The sequence below is a fragment of the Jaculus jaculus genome, chromosome 6 (genome assembly GCF_020740685.1).
Source record: "Jaculus jaculus isolate mJacJac1 chromosome 6, mJacJac1.mat.Y.cur, whole genome shotgun sequence".
Lineage (NCBI taxonomy): Eukaryota > Metazoa > Chordata > Mammalia > Rodentia > Dipodidae > Jaculus > Jaculus jaculus.
The window spans coordinates 160,037,365-160,062,441 of record NC_059107.1 but is presented as its reverse complement, the minus strand read 5'-3'; the positions used below and the strand labels follow the sequence as shown (position 1 = coordinate 160,062,441).

Here is a 25,077-nt window from a genome sequence, read left to right as displayed (position 1 = left end):
TGAGTTTTAATTTCAGCTGTTTGATAATGAAGATGGGAGGGAAGGAAAAGTGTATGAACACACTTGGACTTTTCTGGAAACCCAAAAGTAACTTATCTTTCTCCCAGTGTGTTTCAACAGTTGATAAAAGCCTTTTGCTGAGGAAGTAGTAAGGCTGTGGGAGGTAAACCCTCTACACTGCTTTATTAGCACTAGCACAATGCTCTGACTAAAAGGAAACAATTTTGGGTGGTGGACATGCCAGGCAAAGCCCTTTGGAGACAAGTGGTCAGAGCTTACCTGCCAGGTGCTTTTGTCATACCATTAGTCAGCCAGTCCCCAGGTTTTATTTGCAGCCCGGGGTTCATTTCCCCTCCTAGCTAGCTTTTTGAGGTCCTCACACTGCTGCCATCCTCGTGACCCAGAGTTTCAAGCAGACCTTTCCAACCTTTTGACATGCCAGCATAGCTGTAATCTGCAAGGTTCACACTCAAAAATTGTGCGATTAAGTTACAAAAAATTATTGCAAAATAGTGTTTTAAGTAATTATTTTGTGTTGCAAAATAGTGTTTTAAGTAATTATTTTGTGTTGGGCCATATTCATAGCTGTACTTGATCACATGTGGCCTGTGGGCTGCAGATTAGACATGCCTGGAGCATAAATGACAAGGATCATCATCACTTAAAGACTAAGTTGTGTGCCCCAGCAAGGCTCCCCAGAAAGCCAGCTGCTTTTTTTTTTAATTATTTTTATTTTTATTTATTTGAGAGAGAGATAAAGAAATAGGCAGGTAGAGAGAGACAGAATGGGATGCCAGGGTCTCCAGCCCCTGCAAACGAACTCTAGTTGTGTGCCCCTCCTTGTGCATCTGGCTTCCATGGGTCCTGGGGAGTTGAACCTGGGTCCTTTGACTTTGTAGACAAGCGCCTTAACCACTAAGCCCTCTCCCCAGCCCCCAGCTGCTTTCTATGTGGGAAGCTCAAGGACCTGTAGATGGAGTAGGACTGGGAGGCACCTCCTGGGTTGGAGTAGAAGATAGCAACCATAAGCCATGGTGGTGGCAGGGCTGGGGCCGGGCAGTGGTTGCAGGGAATAAAACCAGGGCCTTGTGTATGCTGGGCAGGCCTCTACCACTGAGCTGTCGTCTCAGACCTGGTTTTATTGTCCCCTGTCCTAGGAAATCTGTATCTCAGACAGCAGGTGGCACTACATGTGAGGCCCTTGTGGTTGTAAAGGTGCTAACCTCTGTCCTCTGGGAAGTCTCCTTTTTAAATAGTGAGGAGGAAGCCAGGCGGTGGCACATGCCTTTAATCCCAGCACTGGGGAGGCAAAAGTAGGAGGATTGCCGTGAGTTCAAGGCCACCCTGAGACTATGTAGTGAATTCCAGGTCAGCCTGAACTAGAGTGAGACCCTACCTTGAAAAACAAAAACAAAATAGTGAGGAGGGAGTTCAAGTCCTTTGGGCCCACAGGTGGGCATGGGAGCCTGAGGTCTGCTGGAAAAGAAGGTAGCACAGAGGGCACCGGGTTAAGTGTCACTAACTGCCGTGGGGGAGATGACTGCTGGCTGGGTGTGTTGAGACCAGCACGGCCTCTAACAAGTCACTCCAGTTTCATTCCTCTTCCCTTGGCCTGACCGCAGGAGTGGTCTGCAGACCTGAACCGGACTCTCAGCCGGAGAGAGAAGAAGAAGACAACTGATGGGGTCACGCTGACTGGCATCAACCAGACAGGCGACCAGTCTGCGCAGAACAAGCCTGGCAGGTGAGCTCCAGGCACAGCTGCCATGCACTAGAGGCCAACTTGTGGGGGATGGCACTGGAGCACCACTGGATCATTTGCATGGTCCTGGGATGGCAGCAGCCTAGGTATTTGGGTGCTTCCTCAGGACGTGCCTTCCGGAGCTCCCAGAGCTCTGCATGTAATTAGGCACTCTTTCAAGATCACTTTTTTCCTGGTGCTTGAGCTCCTGAAAGATCCAAAGGGGGGGTCTTTGTCACAGGTGTGCTTCTGCCGTGGTGAGGGTGGTGTGGTGTTGGGCTTCCCCACGGTGTGCCGGGTGCGGTCACGGCAGGTGCGTGTGTGCTGGGGGACGGGCTCCTAGTGGCTCAGTACCTGAGGGACTGGCACTCGTTTTCCTACTCTGTGCAGGACAGGGAAGGACTGTCCAATATCCCCTTTTCTTTTTTAATTATTTAAAATTTTAAAATATATATTATAACACGTTATACTCTTACCCCCTCATCCTGACTCCCATTATCCTGGGGGCCTCCTCAGTGGTACTCATGGTACTCACTGTTGGGTCATGAAGGCCTCAGTCCCTGTGAGATACCCCCTTTAACTCATCTCTTTGCTTCTGACTTAAGGCTGGGGGTGTTGCTCAGTGATAGAGCAAATGTCTAGTAAGTGGGTTCAATACCCATCACAGCAAATGATCCCCCCAAAAATACAACTCACTAGAATTTCTGACCAAAAAGGATGACACCCATGGTTATTAGAACCTTATAGAAAATACATGCTTCAGGAGGCCTTATTGCAGGACTTGCCTAGAGACCCCGACCCCGGCGCCATACTTAGTAATGGTCACTGTTGGTCCAGATTCCAATGACCTGCCTGTGGCCCAGGCACTACGTTCTTCTAAAGTTTCCCAGTCACATGTGCCTGGCTGGACAGGAGACTCAGCAGTGAGTGCCTGGCCTTTGGACCAAGTCAGCCCCTGTGTGCTTGTGGTTGGGGCGGGAATGAGGGAATAGACCCTCAGAGGGAATTCTGGGGACTTCCCAGTTTAGCTGCACTAGCACCACGTTCCTCAGGGAAATCAACTCAAGAAGGGTCCCAGGAAAGCAAGGGCCTGGTAGAGTCAGATGTACGGCCTGTACACAGCCAGCGCCTCTCAGGTCACCCAGTGATATTTGAGGAGTTTCCGTCCTTTCCCTCCCTGGCTCTGGGTTGGCTGTTGCCTGAGGCCCTGGACATGTAGGCTGTTGTGGCTGAAGGAGGCACAGTGTCCATAGCAGTGTCAGTCTTTCTGTTGACTCGTGCAGGGGCTTTATGCCCTGCAGCCTCTTCCTCTCACAGCTCTCAGGCTGTCTCTGCTTCCCACTGGGCCTGGAGGCAGCTGGCAGAGGTACAAGCATGGATCGATGCTGGAGTTCTAAAGGACCCTCCTTCTCCCTGGGATAGGTTGTGTGTGGTGAGCTTTGGTCATACTCTCGGAAGCTTCAGTTCAGACGGATGGGGAGCTGGCCACCAAGCCTTTAGTAATGGGAGGGGACACTATGCCCTGGGTCTGGAAAGCTGGAAGCCTCGTCCTTTCTTTCTTTCTTTATTTATTTTCTTATTTGAGAGCGACAGACACAGAGAGAAAGACAGAGGGAGAGAGAGGGAATGGGCGTGCCAGGGCTTCCAGCCTCTGCAAACGAACTCCAGACGCGTGCGCCCCCTTGTGCATCTGGCTAACGTGGGACCTGGGGAACCGAGCCTCAAACTGGGGTCCTTAGGCTTCACAGGCAAGCGCTTAACTGCTAAGCCATCTCTCCAGCCCCCTCGTCCTTTCTTGATGTAGTCCCAGAGCTGTTGCTTCTCTGAGCAGCTCCACCATCTCTTCCCCACTGACTAAGCCATCCATGGGAACAAGAAAGGGTTGAGGAGGGCTATGGAAAAACCCCAGAAGTAGCTTACACACCTTGTCACGTGGGGCCTGTTCTACTTGGTGCCTGCAGCCACAAGGATTCAGACGGCTGTCTCGTTCCCCGTACATGCTCAGAATGTGTTGCTGCTTCAGAGTATAGCCATATGTCCTGCCAAAGTCACCTCTGTTCACCCAACGTACTCTTCCTCCCATCAAGCAAGGAGCTGCCTGATGCCGGACGGCTGACAGTGTCATTCTGCAGCTGGGAGTCACCAGGGTCCTCAGTGGGCCTCAGGCTGCAGTCCCTGAAAGCTCTCTTTCTCCCCATAGCAACCTTAGTGTCCAGAGCAACCCCGCCCAGTCCACGCAGTCACAGTCTAACTACAACCCCTTTGAGGACGAGGACGACACAGGCAGTACCGTCAGCGAGAAGGAGGACATTAAGCCCAAAAAGTTGGTGAACACACACTTCCCTCTGGCTTCTGCCTCGCTCGCTCTATCTTCTCTCTATCCAGGGGTCTGTCTTGGGGTCTCAACCCTCAGCACTCCAGCAATGCATGGGTCCTGCAGGAGGTGGGCACCTGCCGCTCTGCACACCAGGCCTCCAGGGACGGTCTCTAGCCTCTCTTCCTCTTGGGGAGGGCACCGCTAACACTCTTTGGTTGCTCTTTTTCTGTCCTGCATTAACCCTTTAAGGCCTTGGCAGCACCACCCCAGGAAGACGGGTGGTCTTTGCTGGGGGACCTGCTGAACTGGGTCAAGGTCTGCCTACGGCCACTGCTGCGGGGGGTCCCAGCCCCCAGGCCTCTGTTGAGGACTCAGGATGAGTGTGGATGGCACAATAACTCACAGGGGCCTGGTTCCACCTAACTGTTATGCTAGAGGGAACTGTGTCCTTTGGGAAAGAGCCCATGGCACAGAGCCCCAGAACTGTTGTTCTTGGGGTGGGGACCTCATGTCTTATGCCAGTGCCATGGTAAGAGCCCCATGTCACCCTCCTGTTGCAGTGTGAGCAGCAGTGAGAAGAACCAGAGCTATCCCACCGAGTGGTCTGACGATGAGTCTAACAACCCCTTCTCCTCCACGGATGCCAACGGGGACTCTAACCCCTTCGACGAGGACACTACCTCAGGAACAGAAGTGCGAGTCCGGGCCCTCTATGACTATGAGGGCCAGGAGCATGATGAGCTCAGCTTCAAGGCTGGTAGGTGACCTCCCCAGATACCTCCTGGGAGGGAGGACTTTGAACCTGCTGAGAAGACGTGTGTTCCTTGTTGTAGTCTTTAAAACTCACCTAGTTTCATATGTGGGTCCTCATAGCAGCACCTTGCGCCAGAACGCTGAGAACTGGGCAGGGCCCTGGGCCTCGGCCTGCTGGGCTCAGTAGGGCACTGGCTAGTCACATTGATGGGGACTCCTGAGCAAGATGCCCATGCTCATCAGTGTATCCGAGAGCACGAAGCCCTGTGGGTTGCGGAGGAATATCTTCCCCCAGCCTCCCAGCCATCCGAGGAGACTCAGGAGGGCCATGACTTTGGCTAGACCAAAGTGAAAACACATGCTAGATATGGGCTTGTCTCTGACAGTACTGACCAGACATTCCTTTTGTAGCTGCATTGAGTCCATACCTACCTGTACACCTGTGGTACAAGCTCCTGAAGCCTGCTTTTCCAGAGCAGTCTGGACGCTATGTGCCCTGTCTGGAGATCTGCGCTCTGTCTCTCTCTTTGCTGATGCTTTCCGTAGTTTACCAAGTGGGCTGCAGCCATCACATTGGAAACCTCTATCTTACGGCCTAGGGAGGATAGAAGGACTAAGAAGCCACTAAGGGCACATACCTTCTCCCTTGCTTCCTCTGAAAACTGCCCTAGAACCAGGAGAGAGGCTGGGTCAGAACTCGAGAAGGGTAGCTGAGGATGGTAATACAAACCTGGAATCCCAGCACTCTGGAGACAGATGCAAAAAGATAAGGAATTCAAGACCATTCAGGATAACACGAGACCCCATCTCCAAAAGAAGAAAATAAAAAGGGTGGGGAGCAAAAACCAAAAGACAACAGGGGAGCTCAAGAACACAGGCTGCCTAGATTTTATATAGATACATGAAATCATATGTATATGTGACATGAAAGTAGAAACAAACTATCCAGGGAACAAAGAGGATTAACAGGAAAAGAGAGGAGGATAGGGGACATGGGAGGAATACACTCAAAGTGCATTCCACACTTGCATGGGAATGTCCTGATGAAAAGCACCATGAATATATAATAATGAAAAATATAATTTACCTACTTAATACTTCATTTCAGTACAAAAGATAGCATGGACTGAAGTGTGTGGCCCTGGGTGCCATCTTTCTAGGAGAGGCAGGTGGTCTCCCTTCCTCCCTTTGCCTCACTTGTGGGGACAGGGCATGAAGACCTGGTTCCTGCCCTGTCCTTGGCTATCAGCAGAGCCAACCAGCTGCCCCCAACACCTGTCCCCAGAGTTGGTCCTCCAGTTCCTCTCACAATGTCTGTGTTCTTTTGGTCTGTCTGGATAGAAAACATGGACAGCAAGGAACAGCAGCTCCTCAGTGGTAAGGGTCCTGAGTTCCAGACTCAAGCTGGGCTTCCAAACCAAAGGTTTAGAGCGCTAGGCCTTGAGAATCAGAGGTTAATGACTTCCAGCCTTCAGAGCCTGAGGCATATGTCTGGGCTTAGAGTGCCAGCAGCCAGTGGCCAGCATCCAGTTTAACCTTCTGTGCCCTGAACTCATGGTTGCCTCCTCTCCTCTTCATCCAGAGCTGGAAACCCCAGGGTCTTGTCTGCTCTTTGTACAACCAGAAGCAGCCTGCTCTATCTGTGAGGAAGCCCACAGGTGGTAGGGAAAGAGAGCATGTAGGAGAATGCTCTACTGGGCCTATAGATGGCACAGAACTGGAGTGTGTTGGGCAGGGATGTAAGAGTGACAAATAGCTCACTTGTGTAAACCATAACAGGGTATGGCATGCTTGTGCTTGGACGGTAATTCTGCCCATCGCAGTTGTGCATATGTATGGCTGCAGTTCCACCAACCACAAGCCTTCCCTGAGGCCCATTTACTACTTTACCCTGCTCCCCTGCCTGCCCTGGGGCGGTTGGGGGCTGGGTAGCTGCAGCGTGAATAGTCATTTAGAGACATCTAGAATATGTGGAGGGGATGACTGCCCAAATAGTCTTCCAGAGCTGGTGCTTCCTGCCTGAAGCAGTCACAACAGGGAAGGCTTCCTAAAACAGAAGTTGTGGTGGCACCATTGCTGTGGCTGCAGGGTTCCTTACGCGGAGTGTAGCTTCTTCAAGGCGTTTATGAAGTGTTCATGTTTTAAAAACTTTTCTTTTAGAGCGGCAGAGAGAATTGGTGTGCCAGGGCCTCAGCCACTGAAATTGAACTCCAGACACCTTGCGCCACCTAGTGGGCATGTGCAACCTTGTGATTGCCTCATCTTTGTGTGTCTGGCTAATGTGTGATCTGGAGTGTCAAACATGGGTCCTTAAGCTTCACAGGCCTTAACCACTAAGCCATCTCTCCAGCCCTTGTGAAGTGCTCCTAATAGCTAGGATGCCATGGTGACAATCTAGTCTGTCACCAAAAATAGGCCTACTTAATCGAAAGCTTTCCACTCAAGGCACTGGACATAATAAAGGAAGAGCCTGTCAGTTGTCGTTCAGGGAGCCAAACTGCCTCCTCCTGACTGTTTTGTTAATTTGTGGGGTGGGGGGTGGGGGTGGAAGTAAAGGTTACTTGGAATAAAGGCCTAGGAAATTGCCTTTTTTTAAATTTTTTTTATTTTTCAAGGTAAGGTCTCACTCTAGCTCAGGCTGACCTGGAATTCACTATGTAGTCTCAGGTTGGCCTTGAACTCACAGTGATTCTCCTACCTCTGCCTCCCAAGTGCTGGGATTCGAAGGTGTGCACCACCATGCCCAGCTTGGAAATTGACATTTTTAACAGTGTTTTACAATGTTTAACTCCTTGCCAGATACCCTAGAGAGAATTGGGTCCTGTGAGCTATCTCTCCTTGGGTCAGTTCCAAATTTCTTTTTTCCAACGTAGAGTCTCACTTTAGCCCAGTTGACCTAGAACTCATTCTATAGTCTCAGGCTGTCGTTCCAGATTTGTTTTTTCTTTTTTTGTTTTTGTTTTTCTGAGATAGGGTCTCGCTCTAGCCGAGAGCCTAACCTGGTATTCACTCTGTAGTCTCAGGCTGCAGAACTTGCAGCAGTCCCTACCTTTGCCTCCAGAGTGTTGGGATTAAAGGCATGCACCACCTTGTGCATCTGGTTTATGTAGCTCCTGGGGAATCGAACATGGGTCCTTTGGCTTTGCAGGCAACTGCCTTAACTGCTAAGCCATCTCTCCAGCACCAGGTTTTTGTTAAAGTGATATTTATTTTTAGTTGCTGGGGATTGAACACCCACTGAGCTGTCTCCCCAGCCAGTGCTGCTGCTCGTCTTTCCTCCTCGGCAGCATTAGGGTTTTCTAGAGGAACAAAACTGATAGACTGAATTGGTAATAAAAGGGGGAAGTATATGGGCTGGAGAGATGGCTTAGCAGTTAATGCACTTGCCTATGAAGCCTAAAGACCCAATTTTCTCTTTCTCTTTCTTGCTCACTCTCTCTAAAAAAGGGGGGATTGAGCCAGGTGTGGTGACACATGCCTTCAGTCCCAGAACTCAGGAGGCAGAAGGAGATTTGCCCTGAGTTTGAGGCCACTGTGAGACTTCATAGTGAATTCCAGGTCAGCCTGGGCCAGAGTGAGACTCTACCTCAAAAAAAAGTGGGGGATTTAGCCAGGTGTGGTGGCATATGCCTTTAATCCTAGCAATGGGGAGGCTGAGGTAGGAAGATCACTGTGAGTTTGAGGCCATCCTGGGCTACATAGTGAGTTCTAGTTCAGCCTGGGCTAGAGTGAGATCCTGCCCCCCGCCAAAAAAAAAGGAAAGGAAAGGAAAGGAAAAGGAAAAGGAGGGTGGGTTTAATTAGATTAGCGCACCTCAGCCCAACCACCTTGAGCGTAGTCACTATAGCTGTCGGTCCACGTGGCTGGATGACTCAGCAGTCCCAGCCTGGGGCGGAGGCCTGGAAAGCTGCTGGTTTTCAGTTCATGTTGGAAAGCTGGTGGAACTCCATTCCAGTGCAGATCAAGGATAGCCAAACGGGACAGACGCACATAGGAGTGAATAAAAGGCACTTCCAGCAGGTAGGGCTCTCTCTCTGGTCCTGGAGGTCATGGAGCCCTCACTCCGTGGACTTTCCCACTCCACCCCACAGTAGCATCATTTCCAGTGATGACAGGATGTGTGCTTGTGGCTGGGGGCAGGGGAAGCTCCAACACCAGCCTGCGGCCAACCTTGGGAGCACAGCTGACAGTGAGGGTTGGGCCAGAAGTGGTTCTAGAAGCTGGCATGCACCTTATGGTCCAGAATTTGCTCCAGATGCTTCTCAGTCAGATTGGCAGGGACCTGTGGCACACAGTGGCAAGGCAGCAGGAGAAGCCCTGTAGTGAGGGAGTGGTGATCGCACCCACGGCCAGGCTCATTGCACTTCACTCAGTCCTCAACAGCATCTTAGTTTGCAGTGACAAGAGTGCCCAGGAAGCAGAAGCACTTTGCCCACACCTCCCACCAGTGGAGGCTCTGGAAAATGAAGCCCCAAATAGTCCTGGGAGCCCTGGAGACCTCATAATTGGCCCCACAGACATCTTGACCCGCCACACAAAATGAAAAAAGTCAGGAATGTTGTTAAGCAAGGCAACCTGAGACAGGAGTCTTCTGACCTGGCTGGAGACAACAGGAAGACCCAAGGCCACTCTGCAGACACCCATTCCAGCAACCTCAAGAGCTGCTTTCTTCAGGGCCACTGTGTGAGAGCCGTCAGCTTTAGAGCTCGGAGGCCTTTGTGACAAAGCAGCTTTGAATGCAGTTCAAAGGGAAATGCTTGTCCCTCCACCATGGTTCCAGAGCACATGGGCTCAGATATGCAGATGCCTCCCTGGCCCTGTGGTCATTGTTGCCCACCTTCTCACTAAGGCTGTCCTCTCTTTGTCTTGCAGGAGATGAGCTGACCAAGATAGAGGACGAGGATGAGCAAGGCTGGTGTAAGGGGCGCTTGGACAGCGGGCAGGTTGGCCTGTACCCAGCCAACTACGTCGAGGCTATCCAGTGACAGGCCACGGGTGAGCTGGCGGAGAGATGGAAGTGGCCACTTCAGGAGCTCCGTTAGCCTCTGCCCAGGCAGAGACACCTCTAGCACCCCAGCAGCCATTTAGGCTTCCACTCCACCTGCAAAAGATGATGGTTCCATTGCTCTTGGCTTCCTGGTGTCCTTTGAAAGCAAATGAGCTGGTCATTTTGCTGGGGACTTGGCCCTTTTCCAAGTGCATCTGGGCAGGTGTAGGCTCAGGAAGATGTGGTCCACCAGCAAGAGCCGGCCCCTCCCAGTCCCCACTAGCTCTGTGTATCATGGATCTCTAGCTTGACCTTGTCTCTTCCGAGTCACAGTGGGTCACAGTGATTATTTTCTCATCTAAGTCCCATACCTGCAAGTTCAATGAACAAGCTTACATGCCATCTTCTGACTAAAGAGTTTGAGGTTTTTAATTTAAAGGCAGTGTACAGTGATATTTTTTTATATGCTCTTCCATTCACTTGTATGTAAATCATGGCCCAGATTGATCTGTGCTCTTGTCCAGGACACGCTTTCTTCATCAACACATCGTGCTGCTCATCAGCCCCACCTGCTGGGCCAGATGCCAGGCTTGCAGCTCTGCTCAGAGATGTCCAGAGGGCAGTGACCCAGTGAGAGACCCAGCTGAAAGGTGGGGGCTGCTGCAGTGGGGGTTCCATGGTGAATGCAAGCTGCACAGATAACCTCATACAGTACACCCCAATGTCGCCACATTTGAAAATTTTTTTTCACTCTGTTCTTGCTTTAAAACTGCACTCTTTCGCAAATTAATGATTTAATTAGTGATTTGGAAAGTCATAAAGTTAGAACTAACTTCAAGCAGATGCATCTGTAGATTAAGATGCTTTATATTAGACTGTCAGTCTTGATGTATATCTGTATATATTATTTGATATTCAGAGAATCTACATGAGCTTTAATGACTTCTGACAGTGGGTTTCGTTTGTAACCCTCTCGAAGCCTATGGTGTTGAGGCACACTGCGTGCTAACTGGGCTTCTTCCCAGCTCAGGCATAGCTCCGGCCTCAGAGTGGCAGTGGCTGGGAGAAGACTCATCCTCACTGGTCTGCCTGGGCTCCACCTCCTGATTCGTCCTAGTCCCAGTTTCACGGCATAACACCGTGAAAGTGCCCAGGATTGGCAGTGGTCACATGCCTCTCAGTCACTCGTGTTACTGATGAGCAAGTGCAAGCCGGCACAAGTCCCTCTGAGTGCCCGTGGTCACCAGGATGCAGTGGAAGTGTTCTGAAGTCCCATGGGACAGGCACCAGGAGGGCCTTTATGTTGTGAGCTCAGATGGCGGTGCCGTGGCACTCATGTGTCTCCTCGGTGTTGGCAGTGAGTGACCTGCTTGGGAAATGGTTGTGTCTGTATGTATCATGACAACTTCTCAGCAGAAATCCTTGTTCCTATGCCACAGGTTGACCAAAAACTGTTGTCTTTTAAGTTTAGGAATTCCTTTAAATGTATAGTATTTTAGAACAAAAATCAATAAATCATTGATCTTGTGCATATAAAAAAGCCCTTCGCTGTGCATCTGCCCTCATGCTTGTGTCATTGAGTACGTGAGTTCTTCTCCCCAACACCCACTGTGCGTTCTGGACTCCCTAGGGTGGGCATCTGGCTGGTGCTTCCCTCTCTTTTTTGGGGTCCTGATAGTGAAACCAGCAGCCACTCTTCCCCGTAGTTCTCAGACATGTTTTCATGAGCATTTCGTGTATCTGACTTTCTGCTTGACTTCTTACTTGTATTATCTGCAAATAGGTGGTATTCAAGTGTCCCTGTGTGGCCAGGGTAAATCCTACATGGTCCTAGGTTACAAAAACCTCCAAGGACACTGCCTCTTCCTGGGAATGAACTGAGGAGCCAGGCTTGGCAGTCCTGGCCAGTCTGGGGGTGGGGAAGCTGCTGCCCACTTCTCAAGCCCTGGTAAATCTGCCCAGAAAATGTCCCCTCGGGGCCCTCCCACAGGCTCTGGCTGGCCAAGGTGGGCACTGCCCCTACAGTGTCACTTGCAGAAGCAGAGGAGGAATCCTTGTCCTCTGTCAGATGGGTGTGGGTCCATCAACAGGTTGCCTGTTGCCCAGGGTGGATACCAGCTTCCTCCTCTATCTGCTTCAGCCGGCTGGGAGACAAGGTGGAAGGGACAAAAAAGATGCAGGCTTCTGAACAGCTGTCATTCACCTGTGGTACCTTGAGCCCCTCTGCCCTGCAGCTACAGGACCCCGGGGCTCATGTTCTGAAAAGTAAACAGACCTGGAAACAGGCTCAGTGACTTAACCCCCTCCAGAGCTGTGAAAATAGTGGCACCCTGTGTCACTGAGCTGTGTGTCCTCTGGAAAGACCCCTTTCTCCCTGACCCCGCTATTATCTAATCTGGAAGATGAAGAGACACTTTCTGTCGTCCCTCTCATACGAGGTTCAAGGATGTGTTAGGTTTCCTCAAATCTACAGTAGAGGCCCAGCACGAGGCCCCACCCTCCCCAGGATATGTAAGCAGTTAATTGCTAAGAGTGGAGACTTTTCTCCTGTGTTACATACAGCTGCCCGCCCATTCCTCTCACCCACGTTCCTTTAAGAATTGATCGAACTCCTCGGCTCACAGAGCTACACTTGGGAGGACCTGTTTCTTTGGTGTGTCGTTACTCTGCTTTGTTAGTGCTGCTCGACCTGGGTGAAGAGACCTTAGTGTGTCCCCTGGAAAGGCGCACTCGACAGCGCAGATGCGCAAGCGCACTTGTAGAGAAGCGCAGTCACTGACGCAGCAGCAGGGCTGGGAGGCAGCCGCTCAGCCAGACAGCAGCGGAGGCCCTGCGCTGACCCCAACCTGTTTTCCTTCTAGCACAGCGCCCTACCTGAGGCCACGTTTGCCAGCTGCGCCACACCCTCCTCATGAAAGAGGCACCCGCTGAGCTCAAACCATCTGGCTGCTAATGTCATTCAAGGTTAGGATGGAGCTCCAAGGCCTGATCGAGAGTCAAACTTCTGGCCTTGTACTTCTCTCAGCTCTGATCCAGAACTTTTTGCCTTGAGGAACGCACTGTTTCTCCATCAATGGGACAAACTGATATATTTTTAAAACATGTGTTATTTATTTGAGACAGGAGAGAATGATAGAATATTGGTGTGCCAGGGTCTCTTGCAGCTGCAAATGAACCCCACACACATGCGCCACATCGTGCTTTAAGCAGGTGCTGGGGAGTTGAACCTGGGCCAGCAAGCTCTTGCAAACCACTCAGCCATTTTCCCAGCCCTGATACTAAGATATGTCTTCCACTATAGATTTTCACTGGGGTCTTGGCATTAGCTGATACTACAGAAGGCGACTGCAGGAGTCGGGCGTGAGGGCTGAGTCCTGTCAGTGGGGGCGGCCGGCCGCTCCCTCACCTGCTGAAAACTAGTGCTGACGCAAATGGTTGCCTCTGTTGCCTTCACAGATGTGAGATGGTGACCATAGGAACAGCCAGCCAAAGCGTTAGCGTAATGGGGCACGCCTTTAGTCCCAACCCTCCGGAGGGAGAGGTAGGAGGATCCCTGCGAGTTCGAGGCCAGCCTGAGCTAGAGCTTGACAGTACCTCAATAAAAGGGGGGGGGGGCTGAAAAATGGCTTAGTGGTTAAGGTGCTTGCCTGCAAAGTCAAAGGACCCAGGTTGGGTTGGAGAGATGGTATAGCGGTTAAGCGCTTGCCTGTGAAGCCTAAGGACCCCGGTTCGAGGCTTGGTTCCCCAGGTCTCACGTTAGCCAGATGCACAAGGGGGTGCACGCATCTGGAGTTCGTTTGCAGAGGCTGGAAGCCCTGGCGCGCCCATTCTCTCTCTCCCTCTGTCTTTCTTTCTGTGTCTTGTCGCTCTCAAATAAATAAATAAATAATTTAAAAAGAAAAAGGACCCAGGTTCAATTTCCCAGGACCCATGTAAAGCCAGATGCTCAAGGTGGCGCATGCAGTGGCTAGAGGCCCTGGTGCACCCATTTTTTCTCTCTCATCTCTGTCAAATAAAAATAAAAAGGAGGGCGGGTGGCTGTCGGCAGAGGGCGCTCGAGGGCCTGAGCGCGGGGTCGGGGCTCGCGCTGTGGGCGGGGCCTGCAGGGCGCACGCGCTGCACAGGTTAGTGGCTCCAGTCCCGCAGCCGCTTCTCCGGGGAAAATTCTGAATTTGCGGGGCTACTGGTTTCCTTGACCTTGGGGGACCCACACCATCTTCAAGTGCTTCCGCCCAGTGCCCTAACGAGCTAACGGCCAGAGCACCGGGCCCCCTGACACCTGGCCACACTGTCACGTGGTCCACAGTCCCCGAGGGCCTGGGAGCGGGGCCCCTGTGATTTGGGGGTGGACAGGACACCGGGGTTCAGCCGGAAGCTTACTGGGGCAGCCCTGGTCCCATCATGGACTTTGTCTACTGCCCTTCAGGGTGAGGGACCTGCTGGAGCTGACTGGCTCCCTTGTCGTTTGGTGTCAGCTTCAGTTTCCCAGTCCAGGGAAGCTGGAAGTCCACCACAGACCCTGTGACCCTCTGGAAGTTACGAATCTTGTCTGCCAGCCCTCCCGCCCATATGCCCATGCGTCTGTGGTCTGTCTTTTCCTCCCTGCCTCCCTCCTGATTCCTCTTCTCTCTTTCTCTTTTTGTTTTTGTTTTTCAATGTAGGGTCCCACTGTAGCTCAGGTTGACTTGGAATTCACTATGTAGCCTTAGGGTGGCCTCCAACCTCAAGGCAATTCTACCTCTGCGTCCCATGTTGCTGGGATTGCAGTCACACACCACTTTTTTTTTTTTTTTAAGACAGGGTTTTACTTTAGTCCAAGCTGATCTGGGTCTCCTTGTACCCCAAGATGGCCCCTAACTCATGGCAATCATCCTACCTCAGCTGGTCTTGTTTTTAAACAATTATTTTATGGAGCTGGGGAAATGGCTTAGCAGTTAAGACATTTGCCTTAGCCTAAAAAACCACAGTTGAGTTCCCCAGGACCCACATAAGCCAGATCCACAAGGGGGCACATGTGTCTGGAGTTCATTTGCAGTCTGGAGGCCTTGATGTGCCCATTCACCCTTTCTCTCTCAAATAAATAAAGAAAAATTTAAAAAAAAAACAATTATTTTATGATCTCACCTTCTTCCATGTGCTGGTATTACAGACTCCACTAGGAATGGAACTTGAATCCTAGGCTTGAGTTGTGACCACTTTACTCACTGAGCACTTTCCTAGGCCTTCCCCCTCCCCCTCCCATCCTCCTTTTCCTCCCCCTCCCCTTCCTCTCCCTTGATTGTTTTCTCTCCTCTCTTCCTCCTCCTCTTCTCTTTCCCCTATGTAACTTTTACACATTTGTTTTGTTTTGTTTTTAAACTGGGTCTGGCTGTGTGTCCCAGGCTAGACTAGAACTCACGGTTATCCTCCTGCCTGAGCCTCTGGAGTGCTAGAATTCTGGATGTACACCACTATGTGCCCAGACAACTTTTCTCATCCAGCTAGGTGTCATCTTGATGAGGCTGTCAGAGAAGAGTAACCTGGATTATGCAAGGGATGTTGTGTCACCATGGGACCTTCCCCCTGCCTTCTTGGGACAGTTGTCTGGTTTCTGCTGTCACCTACAATTCCAGGTCAGCCTGTGCTAGAGTGAGACATGAGACCCTACCTTGAAACACCAAATAATAATAATAATAATAATAATAATAATAATAATAAAAAAAATAACTGGTATACTTACAAATAACCTTTTCTATGTTGTTTTAGTGTTTGACAGAGGACAAATTGCACATATCCAGCTGTATAAAAGAGGAACTAGTTGGTGCTCAAGTTCAGAAGGAAGGCATGATTCTTTTGTTTCAAGTACTTAAACACAGGCTGCAATGCTTAAGAACCCAGGTTCAACTCTGCAGACCCCATGTAAGCCAGACACACAAGGTGACACAAGGGCGAAAGGTCACATACATGCGCTCGAGGTGACGCCCGCATCTGGAGTTCAGTGCGGTGGCTGGAGGCCCTGATGTGCCTAATCTCTTCCTCTCCCATAAAGTTTTTAAAAATTAAATATTTAAACACAAGGCAGATTCTTCGGGGGTCTGGACTCTAGGTCTGCCTGATGGAGCTGCTGCACCTCCAGGACCTGCCATGATATCATAAATACGCCCCCCCAATAATGGACAAGTGGAGTTGGGTGCCAATTGTAGGACTTGATTACAGCGAGTCCCCTTGCTAGAGCCTTCGGAGCTGTCTATAGGCATGCTCATTCCCCAGTGCCATCGCCGTCTCACAGCTGGTCTCTCGTTGGCTTGGAATGTGTCAGGCAGGTAAAGAGACTAAGCCAGTGAGCCCCCAGGGATCTGCATGACTGCCACCCAGCTCAAAGATGATGAGGGTTGAACTCAGGTCCTCATACTTGCAAGGCAAGCACTTTACTGCCGAACTGTCTCCCCAGTCTGGCTTTTCGGTTCATTATAGAGCACAAAGGGACATGGGAGCACACCCCTTGGAAAGCCTCAGCTTAGAAAATCTTCCTACAAACTCTGTAGTGGCTCACACCTGTAATGCCAGCATGTGGGAAGCTGAGGCAGGGGGATAACTACAGGTTCAAGGCCAGCTTGGGTTACAAAATGAATTGTAGGCCAGTCGGGGCTACAGAGTGAGACCCTGTCTCAAAATATACACACACATATGTATATACATTTATAATTTTTTTTCTCAGCCAGGCGTGGTGATGCACACCTTTAATCGCAGCACTCTAGAGACTGATGTGGGAGGATTACTGTGAGTTCAAGGCCAGCCTAAAGCTACAGAATGAGATTCTATCTCAAAACAAACAAACTTATATAGTTTTTTTGCCCCAGCAGGTGACTGTGTCCATGATGGTGGCTTCTTTGTGCCCAGGCCGCCCCATCATCCATGGCATCAGGTCAGCGAGGAAGGCCGTGACACTGGCCATGTCCATTTGTGTGATCAGCTGGTCATAGTGTGTACATTCTTTGGCCAGGGGAGCACGCTCTCAGTTCTCTTACATACTCTAGAGAATGCTATGTAGTAGATTGCCATGCCCTGAATGGAGGTGTCAAAGCCCCAGTAAAGGCAACGGGTCCCCTCTGACTCGGTGATCTTCATCCGGCTCCCAGGCCTTTGAACTGACATGGTCTGTGCCTAATTTTCCTCTGCTGGCTGCCAGTTGCATTCTGGCAAAATCCAGCCAGTAGGTGAAGCAGAGCACGCCAGAAGCCAGGTTCCTGGCAGAACACCTCGAGAAGTGGAGGTGCTTGTCCCCAGCCCAGGAAGACTTCCCTGCACTGTACTTGAAGTGGAAAGCTTCCATGGCAGAGTGGTAGGTGACGCTCACCAGGTTGTCGGGTCAGAAGGACAGCACACCCTGCTCTCTGGGGACACTGCAGTGCAGTTCTGGGTGCTTGCTTTTGGACTGCTTGTCAGCCACAGTCACCTGTCTGGCATGTTGCGCCTGCAGCAGCAGTTTAACCACCCCCTTCAGGACACAGTCATCTTGGAGATGGCGGCAGTGATGTCCTCTGGTGGCACAGGGGACAGAATAGTAAAGAGCAAGGAGGAGGCCACCATTGACCCAGCTCTGCTGCCTCAGGATTGAAAACTTAGGTAACATTTATTTTACTTTATTCTTTTAGGTGACATTCTATGATAACCAAAATTTAAAGGATGACTGTTGCAGTCATGTATTGTGACTCGCCTCCTGATAAAAATGAATTACCAGGTCCATCTCACATTTTCTTTCAGGTGTTGTTTAACTGTGGTACCTAAAATCCAAGCTGGGCAAGTGTCTTTCTCTCTGTTGGACTGTATCAGAGCTGCCACCTGGTCTTCTAGTTTACATATTCTGTCCTCTCCTTCATCCATTCTACTGGTGAGATTTTTCTATGGAGTTTTCTATTTGAATTACTGTGTTTTTCATTTCTAGTATTTCTTATTGGTGTTGTTTCATTATTTCTATTTCCTTACTCATGTCTTGTATTGACCTCCCTATTTCATTAAGTTGGTTTCCTGTGTTCTCCTTTAGGAGATTGTTTTCGTCTTTGATTTCTCTGAAATCTTGGTCAGGCATGTCATCTGATGGGTTTATAATTTTTGATGAGATTGTATTGTCTTGATTTTGTGTGTTTCTTGTGTTATAACTGAGAAATTTTTGCATCTTGAGTTAATTTGAAGCTTGGGTTTTCTAATTGTCTGCAGTGTTCTTAGCCATGTAAATCTGACTTTATATATCTTCAGGGTAGGAATTTAAGCTCTTATACTCCCAGAGTTACAGCAGCAGTGACCCTAGGTGTTGAGTCTGCCTGCTACTCAAGTATTCCAGTAGGCTAGGTAGAGCAAATTACTGGCAAATTCTAAAATTCAACTGGTTCAATCCAGACCAGCACAGAGTATTTATGCAAGAGTGGGGATTAAAACAAACAGCTAATCTATTAAAGCCAAAGTCCCTAAGGGTGTGTGTTGCCCCACACTCTTAATCCTGACAACCAGGAAGTTGAGGTTTCTGGTCTAAAATGGGTTCTAGGTCAGCTTGGGTCCGAATCAGACCTTGCCCCCTATAATGACAAAAGAAAAAGACAAAGGCCCTATAAATCAGGCAGTATCAAAGGCAAAAATAATCAACCTCCAAATACAGATCATTCGAGAATGCTAAAGCCAGCCAGGAATATGTCACCCATACCCTGCCCTGAACTGGAAAGAGATGAGCACTTGCGTTGCAGGCCTGTGTACCTGGCTTTGTGTCAATAGGCCCTGTTACCTTCTGGGATGGCTTCTGATCTCACCAGTGCTGAGTGCCCACCTCGATCGCTCTCTCTTGCACTGCGGATCCAGTGTTCTGATCATCTGTGCTGGATACCGTGTGGTCGGGGGTGAATGAGTTCCCCTGTGGCTTGAGGCACTGGCAGTTGAGGGGCGGGAGGCTGTGTGGGAAGCCTGGGGTCATCCTGGAGCTGCTCAGCTCGTCCAGTTTGTGTTCTCCTTCAGCAGCTGCTCAGCTGGTCCCTGCTGTCTTCCCCTGCAGGTTTCCTGACTTCGTGAGGAGGCTGATGTGAATGGTGTCTGCTCCGTGTGCCAGCGGGGTGAGCGGGGCGCGTGGCTGGAGCAGCAGGTCCTCAGCAGGATTCCGGCTGGTCTCCTTTCTAGGAGACCTGAGTCTCTGTTGCTTCTCTGTTATGTTTGATAATAACTTATACACCTTCGCTTTTCAGTAGAAGAGTGTATTTTGCTGCTTTTCTGCCTATTTCCCTCCCTAGGCTGCTTTGGTGTGGCTACTATGCAGCCATCTTACTGGGAAGTCCAAAACTTTTTAGTTTCCTTGAAGTCCAATTACTCATTCCCTCTCCCTTCCATGCTTGGAATCAAACTCAAGGCCCGTGTGTGCCAGACAGGCTGTCCACCGTCAACTGGAACCTACGCCCCCACTTTTCTATTGTTGCTTATGCTTTTGGCCGTATGCAAGAAATCATTGCCAAACACAATGTAGTGAAGGTGTTCCCTTGCTCTTTTTTTTCCTCCCTTAGATTTTATAGCTTTAGGGACTGCATGGTTTCCTATTTGTCTATATTATACACAGACTTTAGACCATGCCTTTTAGGAAAATTTAAACACATTTTTAAAAATATTTATTTTTTTGACACAGAGAGAGAGAATGAGTGCACTAGGGCCTCCAGCCACTGCAAATGAACTCCAGATGCATGCGCCCCCTTGTGCATCTGGATGACATGGGTCCTTTGGCTTCGTAGGTGCCTTAACCACTAAGCTATTCCTCCAGCCCAAACACATTTTGTTTGTTTGTTTTTTCGAGATAGGATCTCACTCTAGCCAGGAACTCACTCTGTATCCCAGGCTGGCCTCAAGCTCACAGCAATCCTCCTACCTCTGCCTCTCAAGTGCTGAAATTAAAGGCATATGCCACTGCGCCCAGCTTAAACACATTTTTATACGTTTGTTTGCAAGGAGAGAAAGAGAGGGAATTGGCATGCCAGGGCTTCCTGCCACTGTAAACGAACTCTGGATGCACCCAGTTTGTGCATCTGGCTTTATGTGGGTACTGGGGAATTGAAGGCCACCAGGCTTTGAAAAAAAAAAGAAGTCTTTAACCATGAAGCCATTTTCCCAACCCTTAAACACATTTTATTTTATTTTTTATTTATCTGAGTGTATGGGGCAGGGAGGGAGGAAGGGAGGGAGGGAGAGAGGAAGAGAGAGAGAAAATGGGTATACCAGGGCCTTTAGCTGCTGCAAACAAATTCCAGACACATGTGCCACTGCGTCTGTCTTACGTGGGTCCTGGGAAATTGAAACTAGGTCCTTTGGCTTTGTAGACAAACATCAAAGCCATCTCTCTATCCCTTTTTTAATTTTATTTTAAATATTTTTAGTTATTTATTTGAGACAGAGAGAAAGAGGCAGGCAGAGAGAGCAAAAATGAGTATGGGCATGCCAGGGCTTCTTGCCACTGCAAACAAACTCCAGTCACATGTGCCACTTTGTGCATCTGGCTTTATGTGTGTCCTGGGGAATCAAACCAGGGCCATCAGTCTTTGCAAGCAAGTCTTGAACCGCTGAGTCATCTCTCCAGCCTAGACCCAGCATTTTCCATAGGAACTGGGGATCCCAACTCAGGTCTCCGTGCTTACATGGAGGGCTCGCTCTCCTGTGAGCCGTCTCCCCGCCGAGTTCCCTTTCCTAACAGGGCTCAGCGTGTCATCTCGCACTTTTTCCTCTGCTCCGACTCAGTCCTGAGCTGCTGACAGCAAAGAAAATGCACTTTGTCTTTTCGAGTCCTGTAGGAATTGAGCAAAGGAGCCCTCGGCCAATCGCTAATGTTTTTGGCAGCGGCAAAGGGAGTCTTGTGGGGCTGAAGAAGGAGACGGTGATGGTGGTGGGTGGCGCCGCTCCGCCTCAGGACGACAAGTGGCCGCCGGAACGTCTGCTTCAGTGTCAGCCACGTCCAGTAGGCTCTGCCCTGATGATCCCCCACATGCATCCCTGCCCAGCTAAACAAGGTGCCCTCCCCTGCCTGTCTCTGCCCTGTGTTCCGAGGCATTGCTCACTGGCTGTGATCTAAGTTACAGGAGAGCGGGCTCAGCCGTCTGGACTACAGACTGCTTGTTCCGCGCAGCAGCCTCTGTGGACTTTCCCGCACTCAGAAGTGCTTGCATGTCTGCCTGCGGACTACTTACGTCATTCCACGAGCCACAAGACATCTTTACTCCCCGAGTTTATTTTGTCAAGTCAGTGGGTGCTGTCTAACACGTCCGGGGAATAAATCCTTTCTGTTTTTTAATATATTTATGTACAAGTGTATGTGGTATGTCTGCATGCACCTCATGTTTGTATATTGTGTACATGGTGCCAAGCTGACCCCAAAATAAGTGAGTGCCCATTTACCAAAGGAACACGATGTCAGAGGCTTTGCAAGGTTTGCAGGATGAAAGCTCGCAGGGAATGAGACTTGCCTATTATTGGCAGATGTGTCTTCCGATTGACCAAATGTATTTAAATGTATTTAAAATTCTAGAGTTCTGGGCTGGAGAGATGGCTTAGCAGTTAAGCGCTTGCCTGTGAAGCCTAAGGACCCAGTTCGAGGCTTGGTTCCCCAGGTCCCACGTTAGCCAGATGCACAAGGGGGCGCACGCGTCTGGACTTCGTTCACAGAGGCTGGAAGCCCTGGTGTGCCCATTCTCTCTCTCTCCCTCTATCTGTCTTTCTCTCTGTGTCTGTTTCTCTCAAATAAATAAAAAAAAATTAAAAAATATATTTTAAAAAATTCTAGAGTTCTTGTTCACATAAAACTTGTAACATCCACATGTGAAAAAATTCTTAGGTGACAGTTTGGCTACCTTAGTTTAATGCCTCAGAATTTTCATGAGTAGCTCAGACAATAACATGAAGAAACTGGATAGCAATAATAAATACAAGTAAGAGAAAGCATCCAAGACACTTCTAAATAAAATGCTGACATAAGCCGGGCGTGGTGGCGCACGCCTTTAATCCCAGCACTCGGGAGGCAGAGGTAGGAGGATCGCCGTGAGTTCGAGGCCACCCTGAGTCTCCATAGTGAATTCCAGGTCAGCCTGGGCTAGAGTGAGACCCTACCTTGAAAAAGAAAAAAAAAAAAATTAAAAAAATTAAAATGCTGACATAAAATGTTAAATGTAGGTTCAAGTCCTCCTAGGAAATTTCTAAAAATGTGCAAAAAGAGGGGCTGGACAGAGAGCTTAGCGGTTAAGGCACTTTCCTGCAAAGCCTGAGGACCCAGGTTCGACTTCCCAGGAACCACGTTAACCAGATGCACAAGGCTTGCAGTGGCTGGAGGTCTTGGTGTGCCCATTCTCTCCCTGTCTGTCTGCCTCTTTCTCTCTCTCTCTCTCTCTCTCTTTTTCAAATAAATAAATAATTTTTTTTTTCTTTTTTCTTTCTTTTACGAGGTAGGGTCTCACTCTGACCCAGGCTGACCTGGAATTCACTATCTAGTCTCAGGCTGCCCTTGAACTCACAGCGATCCTCCTACCTCTGCCTCCCGAGTGCTGAGATTAAAGGCATGCGCCACCATGCCAATCTAAAAATATTTTTTTAAATATGCAAAAGACTATATATAAGTTGATAAGTGGCTTCCCCATTATCTGGAAGTCTAATTATCATGTGTAGCCCTGTATATAGAGAATACAGAAGAAGTTAAGCAGTGTAAATTTTGAAATTCTGTAAACGTGTGGATGGATGTAGCTCAGTGGCAGAGCACTTGCCTGGCATATGCAGGGCCCCCGAGTTTGATTCACAGCATGGCAGGGGCTGGAGGGGAGGGGGAAAAATTAAATGGTAAGTAGATAAGAGTTGTGGGGCTCTATTTGTGATGGAAAGGTGATAAAGAAAAGAGACTGTTTTGGATGGTATGTTTGTCCATGAATAGAGTGTTATTCCGCAGTGAACAAATACAAAGGCACACTCAGATTACTCCAGCTTTAGAGCATCTGGGAGAGGCCTGTGAAGGAGGAAGCTTGCACACACGGTGAAGCCAGCTAGGACTAAGGGGACTTATCCCATGAGGGCGTCTAATGGTTTTTAATATTTTATTTTTATTTATTTATTTGACAGAGGAAGGAGCGGGGAGAATGAATGAATGGGCGCGCCAGGGCCTCCAGCCACTGCAAACGAACTCCAGACGCGTGCGCCCCCTTGTGCAGCTGGCTGATGTGGGTCCTGGGGAATTGAACCTGGGTACTTTAGCTTTGCAGGCAAACACCTTAGCCACTAAGCCATCCCTCCAGCACTGTAATGTTTTTATAAAAACGTCTAGTGGTGTCACAGGAAACTTTTCCCTGGGGAGACTTGAACACACATCAGTCAGTCCAGATAAGGGCACAGGTGACAGGACCAAAGTGAAATTTTACCAAGACCAGTTTGCTGAACGAATGAGTTTGCTGGTGTTACTTACAGAGCAGAGGTGACTACGTCACCGAAAAGCCCAGCTTAGGTGAGGACGCATGGATGCTGCACTGTTGGAGCACACTGCACAATTTGCAGAGTCTCTCCTGAAGCCGTTGGTCTTGCAACTTGTTCCTCAGCCTTGACCTCCTGGGTCCCCTAAGCCTCTCTCCTGTCCCCAGGAAGGAATGTTTCAATTGCTGCCCCGTACTGGTCAGAGCTGCCACTCAACAGTCATTCAGCACTCCTATAGCCTTTTGCAGAAGTCCTGTGACCTAAGTTTCAGCCAAACACGGGCGAGAGGAAGCTGGCTGTAACACCAATAAGCCTGCCCCACCAATACACTGCCTCCAGGAGGCTTCAGTTCCCAACTTGCCATCAGCTGGGGACCTAGCATTCAGAACACGTAAGTTTAAGGGGGACACTTGAATCAAACCACCACACACGTGGAGCTGCAGGAAGTCCTGAGGACACCTGGTGCTGCGAAGGACAATGCTTCATGGAGGGGTCCCCTGCCCTGGGCTCACCCTGGGGTCCTGGGGCTCCAGTGTTCACTGAATCCTCCATAGAGGGAGGCTGTTGCAGTCAGGTTTGCATTGCTGGCAGAAAACACCCAACCAAGAGCAGCTTGTAAAAAATGGGGGTGGGGGGTATTTTGGCTTACAGACTTGGAGGAAGCTCCATAATGTTGGGGCAAATGATTGCATAAGCAGAGGGTGGACATCACCCTCTGGCCAACATCAGGTGAACAATAGCAGCAGGAGAGTGTGCCAAACACTGGCAAGAGGAAGCTGGCTATAACACCCGTCAGCCTGCCCCCAACAATACACTGCCTCCAGGAGGCTTCAATCCCCAAATCACCGCCAGCTGTGGATCTACCATTCGGAACACCTAAGTGTATGAAGGACACCTGAATCAAACCACCACAGAGGCCCTGTCGTGGGCTACACCCTGGGGTTGGGGGCCACCAGTGTCCACTGAGTCCACCATGGAGGGAGGCCCTTCACTGGGTTGCACGCTGTGGTCTTGGGCCTCTAGTGTCCACTGAATCCTCCATGGAGGGAGGCCTTTCCCTCAGCTGCCCCCTGGGGTCTGGGTCTTCAATGTTCAATGAAGCCTGGTGAAGGCCGGCTGAGGATCCAGGGCTTGTAGACATAACATGACTTTCCCTAGTCACCAGATAGTCCATGATGAAGCTGGGCAGGACCCTGCGGTTTTAGATCCCAACTCCCGTGGTGTCCCCCATCCTGGGCTTTCCTTGGGCCACTTTGGTCTTCATTTGTCAAGTGTACAGCGGCCTTGCTTCTGGTGGTGGACCAATGAGCAGAGAGCAGGCTGGAACCAGGAGCGGGTAGACCCTTCAAAGGCCTGCCTCAGGACCCTCTGTCCAGCCAGGCTCTATCTCCTGAAAGTTTTACAGCCTTCAAAATATCTTGAACTTGAAACTCTTGTGTGCAGACTGTGTGTGATGTGGCGTGTGTGTGCACACATGTACAGGCCAAAGGAGAACATCAGGTGTCTACCTATTTCTTCGAGATAAAGTCTCTCACTCAACCCAGGGCTGCTGCTTTGTACATTTTGGGGTGTGGGGTGGGAGGAAGTTAGTGAGCCCCAGTGATTCTCCTAACTCTGCTCTCCACAGGACTGGAGTAACAGACTGCGTGGGGAAGCCCAGCTAGTTACTCAGTGCTGGAGAATCAAAGTCAGGTGGTCTCTGACCCCCATGCCCGCTTGGCCCATGCTCCTACTCACTGATCTTTCTTTAGTTTTCAAATATTTTTATTTACTTATAAGAAAGGGAGAGGGAGTATGGATGTGCCAGGGCTTCTTCCCTCTGCCAACCAGCTCCAGATG

General features: G+C 49.9%; 1 protein-coding gene across 5 annotated transcripts in view; it reads left to right on the top strand.

Annotated features, from left to right (window-relative positions):
- Pacsin2 (protein kinase C and casein kinase substrate in neurons 2) overlaps nt 1-11,340 on the top strand; it is a 139,958-nt gene extending 128,618 nt beyond the window's left edge. For 3 of the 5 annotated variants that reach the window (XM_045152498.1, XM_045152497.1, XM_004650368.2), the window contains 4 exons: nt 1,623-1,744; nt 3,942-4,064; nt 4,619-4,815; nt 9,684-11,340. In XM_045152498.1, coding sequence (XP_045008433.1) covers nt 1,623-1,744; nt 3,942-4,064; nt 4,619-4,815; nt 9,684-9,796 — 555 coding nt within the window. In that variant the 3' untranslated portion in view covers nt 9,797-11,340. The remainder of the gene's footprint in view (nt 1-1,622; nt 1,745-3,941; nt 4,065-4,618; nt 4,816-9,683) is intronic. The other 2 variants (XM_045152500.1, XM_045152499.1) reach the window with 1 other exon arrangement.
- Nucleotides 11,341-25,077: the final 13,737 nt, after the last annotated feature.